Source organism: Podarcis erhardii (assembly GCF_964252035.2).
Source record: "Podarcis erhardii genome assembly, chromosome: 14".
NCBI lineage: Eukaryota > Metazoa > Chordata > Lepidosauria > Squamata > Lacertidae > Podarcis > Podarcis erhardii.
Window position 1 is genome coordinate 17,175,328 of NC_138503.1, and position 23,576 is coordinate 17,198,903.

Here is a 23,576-nt window from a genome sequence, read left to right on the forward strand (position 1 = left end):
AAGAGAAGAATAGTTCAGCCGTTGCATTTTGGTTGCCTGAATGCATACAGGGTTTAACTATGGCCATTTAAAGGGGACATTTTTCAGCTAACAATGACACAGTAGATTAGCTGGGAGTGTGAAGAAAAGCCAGCTGCCCTCAGCTACAAATCTAGTGGAGAGAACTTAATGTTCTGTCTTGAGAGAGGAGACGTATAAAGTGTGCAGAGGCCATGGGTGCCTAATATAGACAGCTGAAGCCTCACATCCTTGCAAAATCTCAACCAGAGGACTCAATAAGAAATGAATGTGGCCCTCCAGGCATGTTTATCTGGCCCTCAGGACTCTCCCCAGGATGCCTTACTGGCCCTGCCCTGAACTCTCAGGTGCTTTTGCCTGGCTGAAATGTGTCTCTGAGCTGTAATAATGCCTTCGCTGGATGGGAAGAGGTTTGTGTGTGTGTGGAATGTGGCATACTGTGGAACAGTGGTGTAGCGTGGGTTGCCGGTGCCCAGGGCAGGGCAAGTGTTTTGCCCCCTGGTGGACTGGGCAGCTGGGGTATGGGTGGGTGAGCCAGGGGGGCGTATGCAGAGCCCAAATGGAGGGTGAACAGAGCCCACCTCCGACAGGCTCCTCACCTGCCCACACACGAGGTTCCCCCAGGGCACAGCTTTAGGAAGCACCGGTGTTACACACTTGAAATGCAAACTCTGCAAAATTACCCTTTTAAAATGGCGGCCACAATCATTCTTGACTCAGGGTTTTATTTATTTCTAGCGTCCGGAGCAGGCTGCATCGTTTGATGATGATTTTTGTGCGCCTAATGCAGTAGGCTTTTCCGTGGGAAAGCTATGCCTTGATGAATGTGTGCTACGAGACATGTCGTCTTTTTCCTTTGCTGCAACAGACCAAGAGCACCACAGCTGCTCTCTTGGACGTGAAGGAGGAGATCAAGCATCGCTGCTACTGTGCTACAGGCTCTGGTGCACTGTACCTTTAAGATTATGTCTGTGTTTCCAGCTTTCTGGTCTTTCCCAGACTCAGGAGTGCCAGATGCCACCAGGAGGGGAAATAAGGGAGTCCGCTTCAAGACCCATCAGCTTCTGGTTCTGCTTTGAGATACCTGGTGGTACCCAACACTTTCCCCCCCATGTTCTCAAGATCTGATTGTTGCTGCTGCCTTTCAACACCCTGAGTTTTGAAACATCCAGAAACTCCTGAGATGTCGTCTGGAGGTGCTTCTTCAGCAAAGTCCTGCAAGAGGTCGAAAACGGTGAAGCGCCATGCCAGCATCTACACCTACCAGGAGCCACCCCACAGGTGAGAGATTGCCTTTGGATAGGATAGGCTAGACTAGAAAGGCTATGGGGAACCAGGTGCAAAGAGAGACGGCTCCTGTTCAGGGTTGCTTGCACAACCCTGTAAGATTCTATTCGGTCCTTATTAAGCACTCTTGTTTATAGGGTGAATTTGTCCAGCATTCATCCTGATTTGCTTACAGGGTGTTGATACATCTTCATGTTATTCATTCATCCCACCCTTTTCAGTGCATTTCCTTTTCACTTTCCAAACTGCAAAAAGTCAAAGTCTCTCTCTTTTTTTTTAAAGGGACTTTGCTACACCTGGGTGACAGCACACTTCAACCCACTTCAGTTGCACAAAGCTAAATTTCTGGTATGCGCCGCAAAATAGTGACAGTCTGGAGGAGCCCTAAGAGAGGGAATTTAATTAGGTGCCGATTCTTTCATCCTTGCCTGACAGGCTTCACCAGCCAAAAATGCCCCCCTTTTATTCAGCTGCTCCAAGTATAAGAGCATAGTCCCTTTGGGGATTTTCTCATTCTCTCTAACACACACACACACACACACACACACACACACACACACCACATCTACTTCCTTGTTATTATTATTAGAAAATCATTGATGTCCCTCCTTCTGTCACTCAGACACCCAAGGAGTCTAACACATGGTTTAAAAATGAACACACTCAGAAAACTATTCTGGGTATAGCATCCATGCAGTCCAAATTAACAATCTAACCCAAGCACTGCTTTTGTAATGCCCTGAAATGATGAATGCAGGAAGTTGCATTTTCAAATCTCCTTTGCCTGCAACTTTTCAGATGCTGTTTCTCTGCACTTCCCGTGTTGAATTCCAACGCAGTGCATTTCTGTTTCTGAAAGATCCCAGCTTTATGGATAGATTTCAGCGGGGTGGCAAGCGGTTAAATCTCTTTGGTTGTTTATTTGTTTGGAGATTCGTTTTATGAATGTAGGAAAGTGTGGTCTTCTGCATCTCCTTCGCACACACATCTTCACAACCAACATTGCAAAGAGGAATACTGTCCATGCAGTTTATGCCTCTAGATGCTGTCTGAATTCAGTAAATGTATATTATTACTATTATTATTATTATTATTATTATTATTATTATTATTATTATTACGACTACTAGTTTTTATATGTGTACCCCAGCTTTCCTCTAAGGAGTTCAAGGCAACTTGCATAGGTCATATTCTTCCCATTCCACCCTCACAACAAGCCTGTGAGGTAGGTTAGGATGAGAGATAATGACTCTGGCTCAAACTTCATGGCTGAGTGAGGATTTGAATCCTGGTTTCCCAGATCCCAACCCAACCCTCTGACCTGTACACCACACTGCCCCTCTTATGTGCAACAGGAAATTGTTAGCAATGAATCTTGGTTAAAAAATAATTCAGGTACATGCTATCTACTTCCCTCAGAGTGTAGTCCTGTGTGTATCAACTCTAATGTAAGGGGAACCCAAATAAGCTCAGCGAGGCTTACTCCCAGGTAAGCATATATAGGATTGTTTTCCTCCTTGTCCCTCTTCCCATGTATGTTGTGGATTTTTTTAGATGGTAAACTCTCTTGATTGTATGTTTGCCTCTCTGGGAATCTTTTTGGATGAAGAGTGGGGTACAAATGCTCTTAAATAGATAAATATATAGGATGGCAGCCTCAGTGGCAGAGTAATAATATTGCTATTTTAAAACTAAGGTTGCTGTCATCATCATATGCATATTTACTTCAGAGCAAATCCAATTGGGGGACCTATATCTGGCTAAATATTTAGAGGATCTGGTTGCAGAACCCTTTATTCGCAGTCCCGGGGAATTGATGGCCTTGAGCCATTTATTCTTTTATTATTTACACACACACACACACACACACACACACACACACTTCTAGAAAGGAGCACTGTGTTATCAGTGCAGCTCAGATGGAAGACGATGCAGAGCTGCAATTAAATGGGCAGCAAGCGCTTGTAATGGAAAACGCAGACATGCCACTTCAGTCCTATGGAGCCATGTGTTTACAACAGGGCGGTCCAAAATGCAGGTAGTTCTCGAGGCCTTTTTTCCAGCCCTCGGCAACATTTGAACTCCCCCCTCCGAAACCCCCCTCATGCTGCCTTCCCAAAGCCAGGTAAGAGAGTTGCTGGGCTTGGGGAAGGAAGCATGAGGGCTTTGGCAGCTTCCTAGTGTTGTGTACTGAAGTTCTCACCCTGGGCCAGCAGGGGGATACTGTAGATAGTTATGCAAATAAGGGATCGAAAGTGACGTTCAGTGATTGGATAGTTTTAGAAAATTGTTACAGTTACGTTGTACTGGAGCTCTATATAAGCAGGCTGACTGAACCCTTCAGTTCAGTTCTGTTATGGCCTGTGAATAAACAAGAGCTGTTTGAAGAATCGCTGTGTCGTCTGATATGTTCACCCACAACTTAACACCTGGAGTCCCCCATCCTTCTTCCCAGAGCCTAGAGAGCCCTTTCCCAGCTTTGGGAAGAAGGTAGAAGGGCTCTAGGACCCTGGGAGAGCTTTGTGCCTCCTTTCCAAAGCCCGCCACATCACTTATCTGGCTTTGGGAAAGCAGCATGAGGGCAGGGGGCACTCAAATTTTGGCCTCCCCCCCCCCAACATGACAAGTACAGTCCGTGGGTTACATGTCTTTTTTCCCCCAAATTTTTTTTATTGATTTTCCTAAATTTTTAAACAAACAAACAAACAAACAAACAAACATCTTAACTTTACTTGATCCAATCTTGGTAACATTGTTAAGTGACTTCCTCAAATCCCTCTGGCTGAATTTCAGTGTATATCATTGTAACAGTTTTCCAAAACCAATTTTCCCATAAAATTAACTTAATCACTTAACATCTTTCTTTGTTTTGACTTTAAACATGTTATTCTCTAACATCACATATTTAAATCCTAAGCCTATCTGGTATTTGCAAGTTTTCCCAATTAAGTTATCTTAGCAAATTTAACTAAAATAGTCTTTGAATTTCATCTATTCCTCCTGGTACTCCTCCTCCTTCTGGTCGCGGACTCTTCCAGTGAGGTCGGCTAGCTCCAAAAAGTCCATCATCGTCATCTGCCATTCCTCCACTGTTGGGACTTCTCGTGATTTCCAATTCTTAGCTAACAAAATTCTAGCTGCAGTTGTGGCATACAAAAACAATCTAACATCTTTTTGGGGCAATTCCAAACCTATTATTCCAAGAAGGCAGGCCTCTGGTTCCTTAATAAATGTATATTTCAACATTTTTTTCAATTCATTATAATTCTTCTCCCAGCAGTCTTTCACCTTGGGGTAGGTCCACCAAATATGATAAAAGGTACCCTCCTTTTCTTTACATTTCCAACATAGATTATCACTATTATGATATATCTTTGTTAGTTTTACAGGGGTTAAGTACCATCTATACATCATGTTCATAATATTTTCCTTTAACACCGTACATGCAGTGAACTTGACCGTGGGTTCCATGTCAAAGTACTCTCGTGGCCCACTTGGTATCAAGAGTTAACCGCCCTGGTCTACAAAGTGCCTTGGTCAAGCCTTGAAGTCAGAAAGACAGGTAGCCCTGCTTATCTGGGACAATTTCGGTTCTCTCAGTTTCTTATTTTAACAATCTTAAATTCAGTTCTCCACATTTCTGCAGCAATTTGGGATTTTCTTAAGGAAAATAAAACTCCCCAGGAAATTTTTGTATCGTTTTATTGCAGGTTTCTCCCAGTAAGCACATTTTTAATACAGTTTTGACTAATGTGCACATTTTTTGCAAGCAATATAATTCTACTACAATTTTGTAAGTTATTTTCACTCGCATTCCCATCGCTGTGCACACATTCTCCTAAAGTATGGCATTTTTGTCAACACTGGTTAGAAAACTGCATCACAGAAAATCCAGGTAACTGTGAATAAAAGATGGCCAGTTCATTTATTCTCTTATTGTTTTGAATGCGAAAATGTGATAGATGTGTCTTTAAATGTGAACTGAGCTGAATTTCTTCCCTGGGTTAGATTTCCCTACTTGGGAGTAAGAAGAGTTTGGATTTGATATCCCGCTTTATCACTACCCGAAGGAGTCTCAAAGCGGCTAACATTCTCCTTTCCCTTCCTCCCCCACAACAAACACTCTGTGAGGTGAGTGGGGCTGAGAGACTTCAGAGAAGTGTGACTGGCCCAAGGTCACCCAGCAGCTGCATGTGGAGGAGAAGGGAAGCGAACCCAGTTCACCAGATTACAAGTCTACCACTCTTAACCACTACACCACACTGGCTCTCGAGTAAGCCCAATTAAACTGAGCGATGTCTGATTAGAGATGTGTTGAATTGTGATGTTGGGGGCTGCGTTTGTCAGACTGCTGTTTAAAGCGCAGAAGCATTCAGAAAAGGTAGACTAAATTAAGTACCAGAGTCACAAGGATTGAAATATCCAACCATCTGTTTGTATGATGGGGGTTTCTAGATTATCTGCACTGATGCAACCTTTTACTTTTGACTGAAAAATCACTGTGATGATAACTCACCATGTGCACTCTCTCTCTCTCTCTCTCTCTCTCTCTCTCTCTGTGTACATGCACCATGGGATATCGGCCATACCTAGCAACTCAGATGAAGATAATGGGGATGAGAAGGTTGACAGCAGTGACCCAGAACAGATCTTCCAGAATATACAGTTTCAGAAGGAGATCATGGCCAACATCCGTTGCAGACCCTGGCCCATGAGGCAGAAACTCAGGGCGTTAAGGTAATGGAAATTCTCCAACAACACCAGTCATTTCTGAAACATACACCCTTGTGGGTTTTGTGATCTCAAATCATTTACATTTTCCAAGAAACAAATCAATGGCTGCATCTGCCTAGTGATAAGCAGTAGGTAATATTCTGTAAGTCAACAGTAGAACCATTAATCTGCAGGATTTCAGAGGGTGATCTTCTTAGGTCTACCTGGAAATAATACATACATACATACATACATACATACATACATACTATCTGGTCAGGCCTCCCCAGCCACTCTGGGCAGATTCCAGCAGGATATTGAAAACACAATAAAACATCAAACATTAAAAACTTCCCTAAACAAGGCTGCTTTCAGATGTCTTCTGAAAGTCAGATAGTTGTTTATTTCCTTGAAATCTGGTGGGAGGGCATTCCACAGGGCGGGCGCCGCTGCCGAGAAGGCTATGTCAGGGCTCCTTCAGGCACTGTAGTGGTTAAACACCTTCTTCCTTCATTTTTGTTTTCTTAAATTTCTTTGTTTAAGAGAAAACATTGAGTGGAATTACAGACCCTCCAAGTGTCCCAGTTTTCCAGGGACAGCCCCAGATTTACAGAAGTCATCCCGGTTTCTGATTTGATCCCAGAATGTCTCACTTTTTCTTAGGACAGCCCTAGTTTCATCGGAGAAATGCTAGAGGTTATAGAGTTATGCGACCCCCCCCCCGAACCAAGTAAACCTTTAGAAGACATCTGAAGGCAGCTCTGCATAGGGAAGTTTTTTTAAAAAAAAAATGTTGAATGTTTTATTAAGGTTTTTATATGTATTGGAAGCCACCTAGAGTGGCTGGGGCAACCCAGTCAGATGGGTGGGGTATAAATAATAAAATTATTATTATTATTGAATAGGACATCCCTATTTTCATCAGAGAAATGTTGGAGGGTATGGATTTAGCATTCTTGCAATGCTCCAATTTATTTTAAGTGTAGCGAGGGAGGGGAAGGTCCACAAGGCAGGCTGCATTTTGCAGCAGTAATTCGCGCTCCTTGGCAAGTTCGTTAGATGTTATTTATGAGAGGGGGACGTCAGGAGCTGGGGATGTAATGAGATTTTGGCCACGCGGAATGAATCTCTCGTCTTCCTCGGCAGACAAGCCAAAGAGATTGTACTGAAGTACGAAGGTCGGCTGACTCGAACAAGAGGCTACCAGGCAGCCGGAGCTGAGGTTGGTCTGCTTTTCATTACAAGCTCCCAAACTCGCTTTCCATGAAAGTGATTGAGGATTTCCATTTGCAGAGGGAAATGTTTCCAAGTCATCATTATTAACTAAATGGGAAAAAAGAGGGCAGCAAGGTAGAGGTTGCCGGAGTATCTGTCTGGCAGAAATTCTGAAGGGGAAGCTTTCACAGCCTTGCAATATATATACAGTGGTACCTCAGGTTACATACGCTTCGGGTTACATACGCTTCAGGTTACAGACTCCACTAACCCAGAAATAGTGCTTCAGGTTAAGAACTTTGCTTCAGGATGAGAACAGAAATCGTGCTTCGGCGGCGCAGCGGCGGCAGCAGGCCCCATTAGCTAAAGTGGTGCTTCAGGTTAAGAACAGACCTCCGGAACGAATTAAGTACTTAACCTGAGGTACCACTGTATAGGACTAAGTATATATAAATATAAAGGACTAGTGGGGCGTGTCTGTCACCACGCAGGAATTTTTAGAAGTGTAATTTCTGAGTTTGGACCCATCGTGCCAAAAATTGCCCCAAGTCACATGCTGGTCTGCCATCTTGATTCAAAATGGCAGACAGCAACATGGACAAAAACTGCCTCCCCCACCTCAGGAGCCCTCATGCCAATGTTAGTGTCAATATTTCTAGAGGCAGCCGAGCCTTTTGAGAACCATTTCCCCAAATATTGATACAGATTTGGGAGGGATCCCTCAAACCCTATAAATTAATACAGTGGTACCTCGGGTTACATACGCTTCAGGTTACATATGCTTCAGATCATCCATGAATCTGCCCAACCCTATTTGAAAGCCACCGCTGCCTCTTGTGGCAGCGAGTTCCACAGATTTAACTGTGCTCTGGGTGAATTGCTCTCTCTTTATCTTCTAGCACTCAGCTCTGTCTTATGTCCAATACAGTGTTACCTCGGGTTACAGATGCTTCAGGTTACAGACCCTTCAGGTTACAGACTCTGCTAACCCAGAAATAGTGCTTCAGGTTAAGAACTTTGCTTCAGGATGAGAACAGAAATTGTGCTCCAGCGGCACGGCAGCAGTGGGAGGCCCCATTAGCTAAAGTGGTCCTTCAGGTTAAGAACAGTTTCAGGTTAAGTTCGGACCTCCGGAACAAATTAAGTACTTAACCCGAGGTACCACTGTAAATGGTAGTGTTTACCCCTTAGCCTTTTCTTCTCCTGAAGATATCCTGCAAGGCAGTGGAGCTTTAGATGGGCTACCTTCCCAGGTTGACAAGCCCCATCTACCCCACACTTCCCTCTCCGGAATGTGCAGAAACCGCCTTCTTGACTGTTGCGCCCACTAATGGTCATGCTCACTCAATCCACCAGAGCTTGTTCTCACATACAGAGGAAGTCACTGACTCACCAAGGGTTTGAGACTCATCGGCTACCGCCACCTGGTTTAGCCGACCAATCAAAGCTGTTCCTGGAGTGTGGCTGCTGTCACATGCTGACAGCTTCTGGGAGCCAAAGATGGGAGCTGAGTGCAGGGTGGGGCCAAAGATGGACAAACCACCCTAGAAGGAGCATTTGTCCCTCACCAGAGGTACTTACTGAAGTGTAGGTGGGTTCCCATGAGGCAGGACACAGTGAGAAGAAGAAGAAGAAGAAGAAGAAGAAGAAGAAGAAGAAGAGCAGGAGGAGGAGGAGGAGGAGGAGGAGTTTGGATTTGATATCCCGCTTTATCACTACCTGAAGGAGTCTCAAAGCGGCTAACATTCTTCTTTCTCTTCCTCCCCCACAACAAACACTCTGTGAGGTGAGTGGGGCTGAGAGACTTCAGAGAAGTGTGACTGGCCCAAGGTCACCCAGCAGCTGCATGTGGAAGAGCGGGGAAGTGAACCCGGTTCACCAGATTACAAGACTACTGCTCTTAACCACTACACCACACTGGCTCTTTCACACAAGAAGCTTTATTGAACCACATAACTGGGAAATGTGGGCAAAGCAACTGCTTATATACATCCCTGAAAGCCTGGGCCTCTCCCACTCCCAACATGATTGGCTGTCTAAACTTCCAAGCTGCGAATCACGACTCAGAGTTCAAGGGCCAATGGCAGAGGCCCAAATCCTGAAATGTTCTGTGACTGGACATCATGTATCGAATCAGAACACAGGAGCTCGGAATCCTTAGTCCAGACTCAAGCTCAGGCAAACACAGACCACTGAATACATAACACTAACCCTCCCCTAACACCCCATACACCCCCTGGAAGTTGTAGGCTAGCCACATCTGGAGGCCAGCAGGTGCCCCTTTGCTGCTTTACAATATATTGCCTGTAAAGCTTTATCTGTGCCATTGGTGTGGTTTTCTGATTGATCGAGAAGGTCTGTGCCATCTGTTAATTTTTTCTTTAATTAAAATACTTCCACTTACAGCAATAAAGCCTTGGAAGACCCATGGAATTAATTAGCTTTGACCACGGCATTGATTATTCATGAGTTAACAAAAATCTGGCTCGAAAGAAATTGACTGTGCATGAGCAACTAGCGACCAGAGAAGGTGGCCTCTTGAGATTGACTAATGGGCTGAACCATCATAGGCACGGCAATGTTATTGCTTTCTCAATACCATGGAGCAAAAGGGTCAAATGAGAAATTTTGCCCAAAGCGCAGTTCAGCATGAAATAGAGAGTTATTCCATGAGCAAAAGGACTGAGGAATTTAAAAAGAAATACATGTTATCAAATGTCAGAGAACTTTCTCCTCTGGGCCAGGTTTGAGGGGGACACTGGGAGTCCCCCCATCATTGTAGTCATGTTTGTTTGTATTTTGTTTTGCCAAAAAGGGTGCCCAAAGTGGCTTGCAATATATGATCAGAAGACAAAAGTTGTTGTTGTTGTTGTTGTTGTTGTTGTTGTTGTTAATAGCCCGCTCATCTGTTTCCCCAACCACTCTGGGCAGCTCCTAGCAGAATAATATGAATAAGAATAAGAATAATGTGATAAAACATTGAACATTAAAAACTAATAGAGAAGATTGGGTGGGGTATAAATACAACAACAACAACAACAACAACAACAACAAATTATTATTATTATTATTATTATTATTATTATTATTATTATTATTATATTTTTATTTTTATTAAACCACTATGGGAACTGTAGTTCTGTGAGAGGAATTGGGGGGGGGTGTCTCCTAACAACTCTCCAAGCCCTTAACAAACTATACTTCTCATGATTCCTTGGGGAAAGCCGTGACTGTTTGAGGTGATATGATACTGCTTTGAATGTACAGTGCAGATGAGACCTAAATGTTGAGAATGATCCCTCGTGTGGGCAGAGTGTATTCCTTTCACGTAAACTAAAGCTGTTTCTAATATGTCTGTGTTTTTCCTAGCTGTGGCGAAAATTTATTCGGCTTGCATATAACTTTGTGGTCATCTTTATTCCCTGGGAAATGAGAATCAAGAAAATAGAAAGTAAGTATGGAAGTATGGAGGGAGGCTAATTAACTAAGATGTTGCCTGTCATGGGAAAGTGCTGGGAATAAGGCTTTCTCTTGGGCTTATTGAAAATATTATATAATATTATATTATAGATATATGATAGAGATAGATAGATAGATAGATGATAGATAATAGATGTTTCCAACATTTGTCATATTGAGCCAATTAAAATAATAATAATCAACATTCCCTTATTCTTGAGCACACTTACCTCAGAGTAACACTGCAATCTTGCATGTTTCTACTTGGAAGAAGGGATGGAAGAATCTGCCAACTTCAGTCTGTCATTTTTCCTCCCAATCTAAAGTTTGTGGTTGTTTAGTCATTTAGTCATGTCCGACTCTTCTTGACCCCATGGACCAGAGCACGCCAGGCACTCCTGTCTTCCACTGCCTCCTTCGTCCATGGAGTTTTCTTGGCAGGGATACTGGAGTGTCTTGCCGGTTCCGAATCAGTTTGTGATTATCAGTGCTATTTTGGTGGGAAAAGAGTTGCCGGAACTCACCATGAATGCCTTCCATGTTCTTTTAGCATGGCAATTGCACCCATCTGAGAGGTTCTGGGTTCTGGTGAGTTCTGGCCCTGATTATATTATTATTATTATTATTATTATTATTATTATTATTAAAATGTGGTGTGAAAATTCACCAGCATTTTTCTGTGAATTTCTCCTAATGCCTGGGAGAGGGAAATCTCTGTGGTAGCCTCTTAAGTTGCCAAACTCCCTCCCCACAGGAAGGACCTTTGTTATGCAGCTACCGTCAAATGCTGAAGACCCGGGCTTTTGACACTTCAGATGTATGTTTTTAGGGCCCACATTATTTCTGTGGGGGCAAGTTGTTAGAAACTTTTTTTAATATTGTGTTTTAATTGTTGTAACCCATCCTGGGACCATGGGGGTGAAGGGAATAGAATAGAATAGAATAGAATAGAATAGAATAGAATAGAATAGAATAGAATAATAATGCTAATACTCCCCCCCCCCTTTTGTGGTTGAAGGTCACTTTGGCTCTGGAGTCGCCTCTTACTTTATTTTTTTGAGATGGCTATTTGGAATCAATATTGTTCTCACCATCATGACAGGAACATTTGTTGTTTTACCAGAGGTAAGCAATGCTCGTTGTATGGTATTTCTTGGTGGGATGTGTGGAGAGTTATTTATTTATTCATTCAGAAGTTTATTATTGCCAGTATATTTTTTTTAAAAAAAAATCTCTAAGCGGTATACAAAAACAAAACATCATACCAAAAACAAAACAAAAAAAACCCAATGAAAAACAGAGATACAACATTTTTTAAAAAACAAACAAAACCAAAACATCAGCAAAATTGCACTATAAAAACAGGAATTCACTAATAGGAGTCCAGTCTTATGTGTTAGGTACCCTACTGCCTGCCTGCTGTGGTGTGGTGTGGGAGATTTGGCATGGTATGTGCCTATTTATTTATTTATTTATTTATAAATTAAAGCATGTATATACTGGCTCTTGGCCCCAGGTGGTTTACATCTTGATACAATTTAAAAACTGAAAGCAATCAACACCTAGGTTCATATGCAAAGAGGCAGTCCTTGAGGTACTGCGTTCTGAGCTGTTTTCACATACCCTCCAACATTTCTCCAATGAAAATAAGGACGTTCCTATTCCATAATAATAATAATAATAATAATAATAATAATAATAACAACAATAATAATAAATTTTATTATTTATGCCCAGCCCATCTGACTGGGTTGCCCCAGCTAATCTGGGTGGCTTCTAACATATATAAAAACATAATAAAACATTAAGCATAAAAAACCTTCCCTTTACAGAACTGCCTTCTGAAGTCTTTTAAAAGTTATATAGTTCCTTGGCTCGGGGGGTTGCATAACTGCACACCGTCCAACATTTATCTGATGAAAATAGGGACATCCTAAGGAAAACCAGGACATTCTGGGGCCAAATGTCAAGGTTTCAGGGAATTACAATCCCTCCCCCCGGTGGCAGTCAAAAAGCAGATAAGCAAAAAGAGTTCTTAACCACATAATTTATTCAGTATTCCCAGAGAGAGACACAAAGGAACACCATCTCTATTAAGTAATGCCGTTGCTCCAAGTCAAGTCCCACCCCCTCAGTCCCTCCTATTCTACATCACCCCTGCGCCGGCTGATTTGTGCTTTCTGCCTCTGAGCTTTCTGTTCTACTACTCTCAATGCATGCCTGGTTTTGGGAGAAGGGAGTCAGGAAGGCTTTCTGGAGACACTGAGTCTGTCAGCTGTCTCTCCCCTGGTGCATCTTCTTCCTGCTGCTCTCTCAATATTTCCCAGCTTCTCCCCTCTGCAGCCTCTGAACTATGCCCTTCTGCAGACCACTGTTCTAAATCTATACTGTTCTCCTCTTCTTGGAAGGTGCAGAGGGGGTGGTGTAGGCTCCCACCATTCTTTCTCAGTCCAGCCCCTGACATCAAATCAAAAACTGGGACAGCTTTTGTAAATCCGGGACTTTCTCTGGAAAATAGGGACACCCGGAGGGTCTGTTTATTTTATTACTATTTTTTTCACAATAATATTTATTATTTTCCATACATAAACATAACAGAAGAAAAATAATAAAGGAAAAAGAATGAAACAGGAAAAAGAAAAAGAAAAAAGAATATAAAACATAAAATACAACAAATAAACTAAATAAACAAATAAACCGCATAAACTAAAACTTAATTAATTAAATAAAATCCATCTTCATAAACATATTATTTGACTTCATCAAATCTCTTCCATCTGAGTTTCTTAGTAATGATATATAGCAGTTTCCAATATCATTATTTCATAAAACCATATCACAGTCATAATCATATTTCCTAACTTTTCTTATCGTACATTTTCTTATTTATTTATTTAATCCCAATTTAATCCTAGGCCTAATTGATTATTTCAAGTGATTACATAACTTTAATATTACAATATTTATTCAAATATTCTTTAAATTTCTCCCAGTCTTCTTGGTGTTCCTCTTCTTTCTGGTCGTGGATTCTCCCGGTGAGATCAGCCAGCTCCATAAACTCCATCATCTTCATTCCAGAGGACCTGTTTAAAGCTTTGCTTTGTTATTACAGATCCTGGCTGGAGAACCCTTTGGAAGCACTCCCAGCAAGAGCATTCCTGCGGGGCAAGAAGAATCTGCACAAGATCTCGATACGATCTGGTCTTTGGGGGCAAGGCGAAAAATTATATTATCATATCAGCAATTGATTGGGCCTTTTTTCTTTCGATGGACTGGGTGGCTACCCTACTAGATGCTGATTTATTTCATTGGTGTTTCCACAGGGCTACCTCCAGTACTCAGTTTTATTCTACGGCTACTACGGACAGGCGAGGAAGATTGGGGCAGCAGGCTACCGGCTGCCCCTCGCTTACTTCCTCGTCGGAATGGCCGTCTTTGCTTACAGCTTCATCATCCTCTTAAAGAAGTAATGCAGCTCTTTTGCTTAAGGCAGGAGTTGCCAACCTTTGGGGCTTGGGGCAGACATTTTTGATTTTTGAGAAAGCGCTGCGGTCACAAAATGGTTACTACGGGGCATGTGGGAGAGGACGGGCAAGTAGGGGCTGGGCATCAGGTTCAGCCAATGCCTGAATCCCAAATCCAGAGATGGGCCAGTTCAGGGTGGGATCCAGGCTTTGTCCAAGTCAGGTCACGGTTGCCCCGAGTTGGGCCACCCGAAGCGAGCCAGAGTTGTAAGGGGGCAGGGAGTTGGGCAGGAAAACAGAGGCAAACAGCCTCTGCGGAAAAAAAGCATGGGTTTGTTTGCAAGCAGGTTTTTCAAACAGCACCACACTGCAGGGGAACACACATGCTCAGTCTAACTGAGCAGGATCGATCCCTTTGTTCGTAACCTCCCCCCCCCCCCAAAAAAAATCCACTGGACTAAAGTTATCCAACTGGAATTGCTCCCCCTGCCATGCTTACATTACTTCATTTGCAAGCAAACAAACTGGCTAGGATTGAAAAATGTGTAAATAAGCAAAGGCATAAATAAGCAAAGATGTTTGGGTGGTGTTTTTATTGAACCATACCTGTATCCCTGTGGTTCAACCACAGAGCCTAGGACTTGCCGATCGGAAGGTCGGCGGTTCGAATCCCCGTGATAGGGTGAGCTCCCGTTGCTCGGTCTCAGCTCCTGCCAACCTAGCAGTTCGAAAGCACATCAAAGTGCAAGTAGATAAATAGGTACCGCTCCGGCAGGAAGGTAAACGGCGTTTCCGTGTGCTGCTCTGGTTTGCCAGAAGTGGCTTAGTCATGCCGGCCACATGACCCGGAAGCTGTACGCCGGCTGCCTTGGCCAATAAAGCGAGATGAGCGCCGCAACCCTAGTGGGTCACGACTGGACCTAATGGTCAGGGGTCCCTTTACCTTTACCTGTATCCCTACTGGTGCTAAAAAACAGTGTTTAGGAGCAGGACTAGTTAGAAGAGAGATTCCATGGTAGGGAATACCCATTTCAGCATGAACAGTCATCTCTCAGGAGGAATCCTCTATTTATTTGAAGAACTGCCTGGTCCAAGTCCGGTTTCGAGATGAATCAGAATAGAATGAGGAACAGGGGGAGGTGGCATAAAGTTTCTCACCTGCAGGAAATATGTAGCAGCAGACTCAACTGGCTCCCACACAACCTAGCCACAGTCTTCCCTACAGTGGCAAAATGCCTGGCATTTCCTTTTAAATTATAGTGGTAATTTCTTAATTTGCAGCTACACATATAAATTTGCATGTGCCAATTTTGTGCAAACCCATTCCCTCTTTTGCCATCTTGGTTACCCTGTGCTGATTTATTGGGGGTAAGTCACATAACCATTTTTGCAAGCCATTTCCCATAGCATTTGCAATGAGGAGCATGATGTGCAGGATGAACCATTGTTGAAGGCCATATTACACATGGTCTTTGCTGTGCAGTTTTCCCTTTCTAGTTGACTTAAAAAAACCAAAACCCTGATCGTGTGTGGTAGTGGGGTGGTTTGAGATTGATAAAGAGATTGTGACCAGGCATGGGAGCAGGGGCGTAGGAAGGGGAACGGTCTACCCCAGGTTCCATCATGGAGGGGTGTGACAAATTATCACGGAACAATTACTGCCCTACTAGGGTAGTTCATAAAAAACTTTTTTTTGAAAATGCCTGCTCCAAAGGTCTTATCTTACCACACTGGGTATTATATAGCTATATATGAAATTCCATGCATATCAGTTAATATCTTGACCCTCCTCCATGAAAATAGCTGTTTACTTGGCCTTTTTCCTATGTCGTGAAGTCTGAAATTTCAATTCAGTGGAGCACTTACTGTTCCCAACCCTAATTAGACTTTAATTTCATTTTGACATGTTTTTAGGAGATAATTTAATTATAGTTTGATTTTATACCAATGTTATGTATCTGATGTTAGCCGCCCTGAGCCCAACTTCGGCAGGGGAGGGTGGGATATAAATAAAAGTTGTTTATTATTATTATTATTATTATTATTATTATTATTATTATTACTTATTATTATTACCACCTGACCTTCCTACGCCTCTGCATGGGAGATCTTTAACTCTTTTGCCTCCAGAATTCTTGTACCTGCAATGGGAGGATTCGTATTAACATTATTAACGTTTAGCCATTTGCAATCGGGGCGTTACTATCATTCAGTGCCTGTTCAAACACTGTGCTTTGGAGTGGAGTCAGTTCGCACATTCAACAGAGGAATTTGGTGACTGGGGATCAGATGCATGTATGAGCCAGCCTTTGAGCAACTCACATTTATGCGATGTCTCCGCTGCTCTTATCCAGGATGGCTAAAAATTCAAGAATGAGCCTCGCAAGCGCTTCTGATGAAAATTACACATTTTGTTGGCGTGTCTTCTGTGCCTGGGATTATCTCATTGGCAACCCTGAGGCTGCAGAGAGCAAATCAGCTGCCATAGTTAACAGCATCAGGGTAAGCTACTGGTCTCTGTAGCCGGAAGAGATGCCTGCCTGTGATTGTTGTGCATGAGGCAAATGTGTTACGGAGCGAATGCAAAAAGAAAAGAAAAATGCAATGCATTAATGCTCCAAAGGTGCAGTTCTTGTTAGTGTTTGAAAGTAACACTGTTCGGTGGTAATTGTTTGTAGATGCATCTCTGCAAACAGCAGACAGAACCTCGAAGGGATCTGTGGAAAAAACCAAAGATTCTATTTTTCCCCAAGGAAATAGATGACTTTAGAAGAATTAAGAGCTCTTTTTTTAATGGATTGCTAGCTGCAGGGGATTGTGACCTGCCAATAAATGATAAGGCCTTGCATTTCTAAAGAGAGAATAATCATCATCTAGTAGAATCTAACTGGACATGGAAATAGCAGCACATGGTCACTCCTAAAACCTATTATAAGAATTCAAATGGTCTGCCTCTCTTTTCTGACTGGGGGTAGTAAAAACAACAAAAAGGGGTTGTGGCGCCTAAAAAGCTTGACTTGCACCCTAACAGTTCTCTAACACCTTAGAGCAGGCATAGGCAAACTCGGCCCTCCAGATGTTTTGGGGCTACAATTCCCATCATCCCTGACCACTTGTCCTGTTAGCTAGGGATCATGGGAGTTGTAGTCCCAAAACATCTGGAGGGCTGTGTTTGCCTATGTCTGCCTTAGAGAGGGACAGGAGAGTCCCAAAGGGGGCTGACTCAACACTGCAATCCTATGCATGTCTACTCAGAAGCAAGTCCCACGAAGCTCACCACATGCCATGGGAGCCACCTCTTAGGGGCCAAGGTCCCTTTTCCCCCCAATAAAATATTTGAGGATGCTGCCCCCCAAAGTTGATGGGCATTGCCATTCAAATGGTAAGCGTGCACTGCATCATGTGATCGATTATGTGGGGCGGGGCTTATGTGCCCCGCCCCCAATATTTTATTCAGGTTGGCATCCCTGCTACATGCTATTATTTTTGTGTTTCACAGGAAGCCATACTAGAAGAACAGGAAAAGAAGAAAAGCACAAACATGTATGTATATGTATCATTTCCCAGCCTGTGTTCCACGATTGCAAAAGTGGAATTGTCTTCCTCCTGTCCTTTTGAAACAATATGAAAATGACTTGCTGAAACAATATCCATACTTTGTCCTACCCTCGTGTAAAGGGCCGTGACCATAAGCTTAAGGATCATCGCCAACATCCTTGTTCTCCTCTCACTCGCCGGAAGCATTTACATCATTTACTTCGTAGTGGATCGATCCCAGAAATTAGAGCGCACGAAAAAGGAGCTAACACTCTGGGAAAAGAATGAGGTAATAAAAGCACATCCTCTTTGTCTCCGTCTGCAGTATGGGGGCAATTACCGTAGACTGACCTTTGTTACTGGGCTATCCACACTTAAATACAGGTTTTTTAAAACACATTTCCTCTCAAAATAAACATTTTTAAACCTTATTTTGAATACGGGTTTTGAGCCAAGAACTGGGAGCCACAGTTTATGTAGAAGTGTGGAATCCAAGAGAGAGCAGCAGTTTGAACTGAACATTAATCTGAGATGTGTGGATCAAGTTATTCTGCATCCCGTTTAGCAAATGGTTGATTTCCATAAGGACCCCTGGCAAAATTGATGTACAAACTGCGAGACAACGACAACTGTGACTTTAAAGAAGAATGGGAACTTTTTACAATTTATTTAAAAAAACAAATGAATTGGACTCCTTGGCAGGTTTTGAATAAACATACTCAAATTTATTGATTGTTGACATAATAGACAGATAATTTAAAGATTTTTACAATATGCAGAGAACAACATGTGTTGAAAAATCAGAGAGAGGAGCTGAGGTAAGTCTTGGGGGGGAGGGAGGGAAGGTTCTTCTTGGGAAGGGGGGAAGGGAAAAATTAGGGGGAGGAGGAAGATGATATGTTTCAATAATTTGTTATGTTGAAATCCTTAATAAAAACTATTTTTTTAGAAAAGAATTCCACAGGGACCCCTGCTAAAAATCACACGTGTCCCTCTTCTTTCCAGGTAAGTGTTGTTGTCTCCCTCATCACAATGCTCGCTCCTTCTGCCTTTGAATTGGTTGCTGCACTAGAGATGTACCACCCTCGAACAACCCTACGCTTTCAGCTTGCCAGGTATGGGAAGGAGGGCTGGACTAATTGTATACAGTGGTACCTCATGTTACATTTGCTTCATGTTACGTTCTTTCAGGTTACATCCCACGGCGACCCGGAAGTACTGGAAAGGGTTACTTCCGGGTTTCACTGCTCGCGCATGCGCAGAAGCACTAAATCGCACTTCATGCATGCGCACAAGCGCCAAATCGCGCTGCGCACCTGCGCAGATACGGCACTTCAGGTTGCACTCTTTTCATGTTGTGAATGGGCCTCCAGAACGGATCCTGTTCACAACCAGAGGTACCACTGTACAGTGGTACCTCGGGTTACATACGCTTCACGTTATAGATGCTTCAGGTTACAGACTCCGCTAACCCGGAAATAGTACCTCGGGTTAAGAACTTTGCCTCAGGATGAGAACAGAAATTGTGTGGCGGCAGGGGCAGGCCCCATTAGCTAAAGTGGTACCTCAGGTTAAGAACAGTTTCAGGTTAAGAACAGACCTCCAGAACGAATTAAGTTCTTAACCCGAGGTACCACTGTATCATATTTTTGTCTGTATGGTAGGGCTGTGTATCACCAGCTAAACATTGCGATATAGTGACACATCACAATGCTGAAGAGGAAGGAGCATCAAGCCCCCTGGCCCCAAAAGATGCCAGGGGGGTGCTGCTCCCTCTGTCGCCAGTGCCCGGCACATGGAGGGAGGAGCAAGGAGCACTGGTGCCGGCCCTGTGAGGCGCTGGGCTGAAATTGCCACTGCTCCCTCCGCCACCAGCGCCTGGTACACAGAGGAAGGAGGAGAAAGGAAAGGCACTGAGTGGCAGGCAAGCCCGACCCACGATATACTACCGGGTAAAGACGCCATCGCGATCTGGTCCTCAAACTGCTCCTGGTTGATGTATCAATACATTGCCCAGGCTTACTGTATGGTACAATGGGGAGGCAGTGGTTGGGTGGCAGAACATCTACCGTATTTTTTGCTCTATAAGACTCACTTTTTCCCTCCTAAAGGGGAAATGTGTGTGCGTCTTATGGAGCGAATGCAGGCTGCGCAGCTATCCCAGAAGCCAGAACAGCAAGAGGAATTGCTGCTTTCATTGTGCAGCTGTTCTCTTCTTGCTGTTCTGGCTTCTGAGATTCAAAATATATTTTTTTTCTTGTTTTCCTCCTCCAAAAACTAGGTGCGTCTTGTGGTCTGGTGCATCTTATAGAGCGAAAAATACGGTATTTTGCACGCAGAAGGTACCAGGTTTAATCCCTGGTATCTCCAGGTAAGGCTGGAAATATCTCATGTCTGATATCCTGGGAAGCCACTGCCACTCAGTGTACAGTGGTACCTCGGCTTACATACGCTTCAGGTTACATACGCTTCAGGTTACAGACTCTGCTAACCTAGAAATAGTACCTCGTGTTAAGAACTTTGCTTCAGGATGAGAACAGAAATCGTGCTCCAGCGGTGCGGCAGCAGCGGGAGGCCCCATTAGCTAAAGTGGTGCTTCAGGTTAAGAACAGTTTCAGGTTAAGAACAGACCTCCAGAACGAATTAAGTACTTAACCCGAGGTACCACTGTATAGGCAAGAAGAAGCTGGAACAGATCCAAGTGTCTAACTCAGTATAATTCAGTTTCCTATATAGCACTGTGAACTGATGGTAGCTTTCTGCACTTGACGTTTCTGTTTTTGTTTTGACAGAGTTCTTGTCTTATATCTGGGAAATCTATACAGTTTGATCATTGCACTTCTGGACAAAGTAGACAGCATGAGCATCGCTGTAAGTTGCAAATCTCGACCATCTTTGGGATGTAAGCTCTATGCTTTTATTTATGTTTTTGGCCTTTAATGTTCCATCTGTTTTTCTGAGGAACTCAAGGTGGATAACAAGTCAAAATGCAAAAACAATATTTCAAAAGTATTAAGAGGGTCCAAATGCATAAAGAAGTGATCGACAGGACAGCTTACTCTATGGCATTAACCCCTTCATGCATTAATTAGACTTAAGCATGCTGGCTCCCTCGGCCTATAGAGCTCCCTCGGCCTATAGAGCGAGATGAGCGCCGCAACCCCAGAGTCGTCAGCGGCTGGACCTAACGGTCAGGGGTCCCTTTACCTTTTATGCCGGCTATATGAGGCTGGTTATCTCACACTTTGTTGCTCTCCTCTGAACGGCTCCCAGCTGGTAAGATGCTGTGCCCACTGATTTACCTTATAGGGCTGTTATAAGGGCTGGAAGAGAACCTGTCACCCTCCAAACGTGGTGTACTCCATATTCCCATTGTCCCTGACCATTGGCTGTTGACTGATGAGAGTCGGAGAGTTGGCCACAGGTTCCCTAGCTCTGTCCTAAAAGATCTAGATCTCCAAACTGGCTGGAACCAGGATATTTTAAGCACCACCTTCTTAAAGCTTAAGTTTATGAGTTTGACTTTTGCTCCATGATTTCAGGAATCTGAAGTTCACAACAACGGAAGCACCACAGTGATTGCCACAACCACCTCAGCTACTAAACGTATTAGAGAAGACAACTTTTCAACAATCATTCCCAGTATGCACATTATGAGGACCAGCACCTTTCTTCTGGTTGACAACCACACTCAAAGCTATGCTCTACCCATCAGCATGGTGACCAACAAGACAACATCTTATGAATCCAACACTCAAAGCCACCAAGATCAATGCTGGGAGACCTATGTTGGTCAAGTAGGTTTGACCTTTATGTGAGATTAGACAGGCAGGTACCCATGACAAGGTCTCTGCCGTGATGGCAGCAGGATTGATGAATAGTTCCACTGTGGAGATCTGTTGAGCCCTTTTATATGTCAGCTTTTGGATCGGGGATGGGGATTCTGTTTCCCTCAAAATGTTGCTGGGCCAATTGTATTCACTGGATTGATTTCCATTCCAAACATGGGACAGACAAACAAACTTTATTAGGCAATTTCTACTCCCGTGTCTGCATTTGTTGGAATTCTCTGACATTCCTACCCATGACTAAAGCGTGTGTGACATCAACACAGAATAGAAATAGTTTGATCCATCTATCCCTGTTCCTGGCAGCAATGGAAGTGACAGAAGAGCATTCCTTGCCTTGGAATGTGACATTTTTGCATCCTTCCTGTTTCAGGAAATGTTGAAGCTGTCGATTATTGACATGCTCTTCACCGTGGCGAGCATCCTGTTGATTGACTTCTTCCGTGGGCTTTTTGTCCGATACTTAAGTGACTGTTGGTGCTGGGATTTGGAAAGCAAATTTGTGAGTATATCTTTCCTATTAGTAAAGAAGGAGAAGGGGAGGTAAAAACGGGGGGCACATTACACAGACATGGAGGTAGCTGCTGACTACTACATCCCTATATTGCATCGCCCAGCCCTTTTGCTGTAACACAATGGCGGGGGATCTGTGGACCCTGCAGATGTTGTTGGACCATTAGTCACTCTGGTGGAGCTGATGTGAGTTGCAATCCAACAACATCTGGAGGGCCACAGTCTCCCTAGCACTACTGATGATTATATCTGTGATTGTTATAACACCTCCAGTCAATAGATGGTGCTGTTCCACGTCCTTTAGTGCCCAGCTAAGGTTCTATACCTTGTCCATCTTGTTGTTCTTTCTTTGGGTGTTCCTAAATTGGGCAGATCTAAACCGGGGGCCAAAGCACTGTTGTTTTAACTTGCTAATTGGTTATAAAGTCTGCTCTTCTAAGTGAGTGTTAACAATAATTTCATTTAGCCACCATGCAACATTCCCCATCTTTACAGTAAGCATCACCTGGTGTTCCAGCCAGATCTGCTCTCTTTAGGGGAAAGAATTATATTGACAACAGGCTGTGGGGTATTATTACATTAAGAGTGCCAAAGATGAATATTTACTCTGAAAAAAGAGTGGCTTTCTATTTTATTTTTTTAAAATATTTTTATTAACAATTTTTTGTTTGAATCACAATGCCAATAAAACAATACAATATCACATCTCTTAACATAGATCTTTTCACTTCTTTGGACTCCCTCGCATATCCCGCTCCTGCGTTCCTGGTTATAATATTATTCAGCAAATTTATCCCCTTATTTTTAGTCTTCATATCTAATTTTCCGATGTTATATCTCTAATTTTGACTATCATTTTATTCAAATCTTAAAAAGTTTAGATATAACCAACATATTCCAAAATTTTTATCATTTCTTAAATTTATCTTATCTTCATAATTCACTTCCTTGGACTCAATGGTGCCAAGTTGTTTATACTCTAGCATCCTTCTTAACATTCGTACAATTTACAATATTTTTGTAAATAAATCTTAAATTTCTTCCAATCTTCTTCCACCGTCTCCTCTCCCAGGTCTCGGATTCTGCCGGTCATCTCAGCCAGTTCCATGTAGTCTATCAGTTGCATCTGCCACTCTTCCAGTGTGGGTAGATCTTGTGTTTTCCAATGCCTGGCGACAAGTATCCGTGCTGCTGTTGTTGCATACATATAAAATGTTCGATCCTTCTTTAACACATTCTGGCCAACAATACCCAAAAGAAAGGCCTCTGGTTTCTTAGGGAAGGCATACTTAAATACCTTTTTCAACTCATTATATATCATTTCCCAGAAAGCCTTCACTCTAGGGCAAGTCCACCAGAGGTGAAAGAATGTTCCTTCATTTTTCTTACACTTCCAACATTTGTTATCAGACAAGTGGTATATTTTTGCAAGTTTGACTGGGGTCAAATACCATCTATATATCATTTTCATAACATTTTCTTTCAAAGCATTACATGCAGTAAACTTCAGCCCAGTAGTCCA

At 43.0% G+C, this 23,576-nt stretch overlaps 1 protein-coding gene and 1 long non-coding RNA gene across 6 annotated transcripts in view; both read left to right on the plus strand.

Moving 5' to 3' along the window:
- Nucleotides 1-23,576, plus strand: part of LOC309329010 — a 75,951-nt gene that overhangs the window by 39,873 nt on the left and 12,502 nt on the right. The window lies entirely within an intron of this gene.
- The window catches only part of TMC3 (transmembrane channel like 3), a 46,944-nt gene that overhangs the window by 11,681 nt on the left and 11,687 nt on the right, over nt 1-23,576 (plus strand). For 4 of the 5 annotated variants that reach the window (XM_081838771.1, XM_081838772.1, XM_081838774.1 and 1 more), the window contains 14 exons: nt 757-1,299; nt 5,899-6,042; nt 7,165-7,240; nt 10,603-10,684; nt 11,711-11,817; nt 13,805-13,903; nt 14,016-14,158; nt 16,511-16,658; nt 17,656-17,699; nt 17,835-17,982; nt 18,699-18,808; nt 20,486-20,564; nt 21,236-21,490; nt 21,915-22,043. In XM_081838771.1, the coding sequence (XP_081694897.1) occupies nt 1,202-1,299; nt 5,899-6,042; nt 7,165-7,240; nt 10,603-10,684; nt 11,711-11,817; nt 13,805-13,903; nt 14,016-14,158; nt 16,511-16,658; nt 17,656-17,699; nt 17,835-17,982; nt 18,699-18,808; nt 20,486-20,564; nt 21,236-21,490; nt 21,915-22,043 (1,662 nt within the window). In that variant the 5' untranslated portion in view covers nt 757-1,201. Of the gene's footprint in view, nt 1-756; nt 1,300-5,898; nt 6,043-7,164; nt 7,241-8,585; nt 8,825-10,602; nt 10,685-11,710; nt 11,818-13,804; nt 13,904-14,015; nt 14,159-16,510; nt 16,659-17,655; nt 17,700-17,834; nt 17,983-18,698; nt 18,809-20,485; nt 20,565-21,235; nt 21,491-21,914; nt 22,044-23,576 lie in introns of those variants that run through there. The other variant, XM_081838775.1, reaches the window with a different exon arrangement.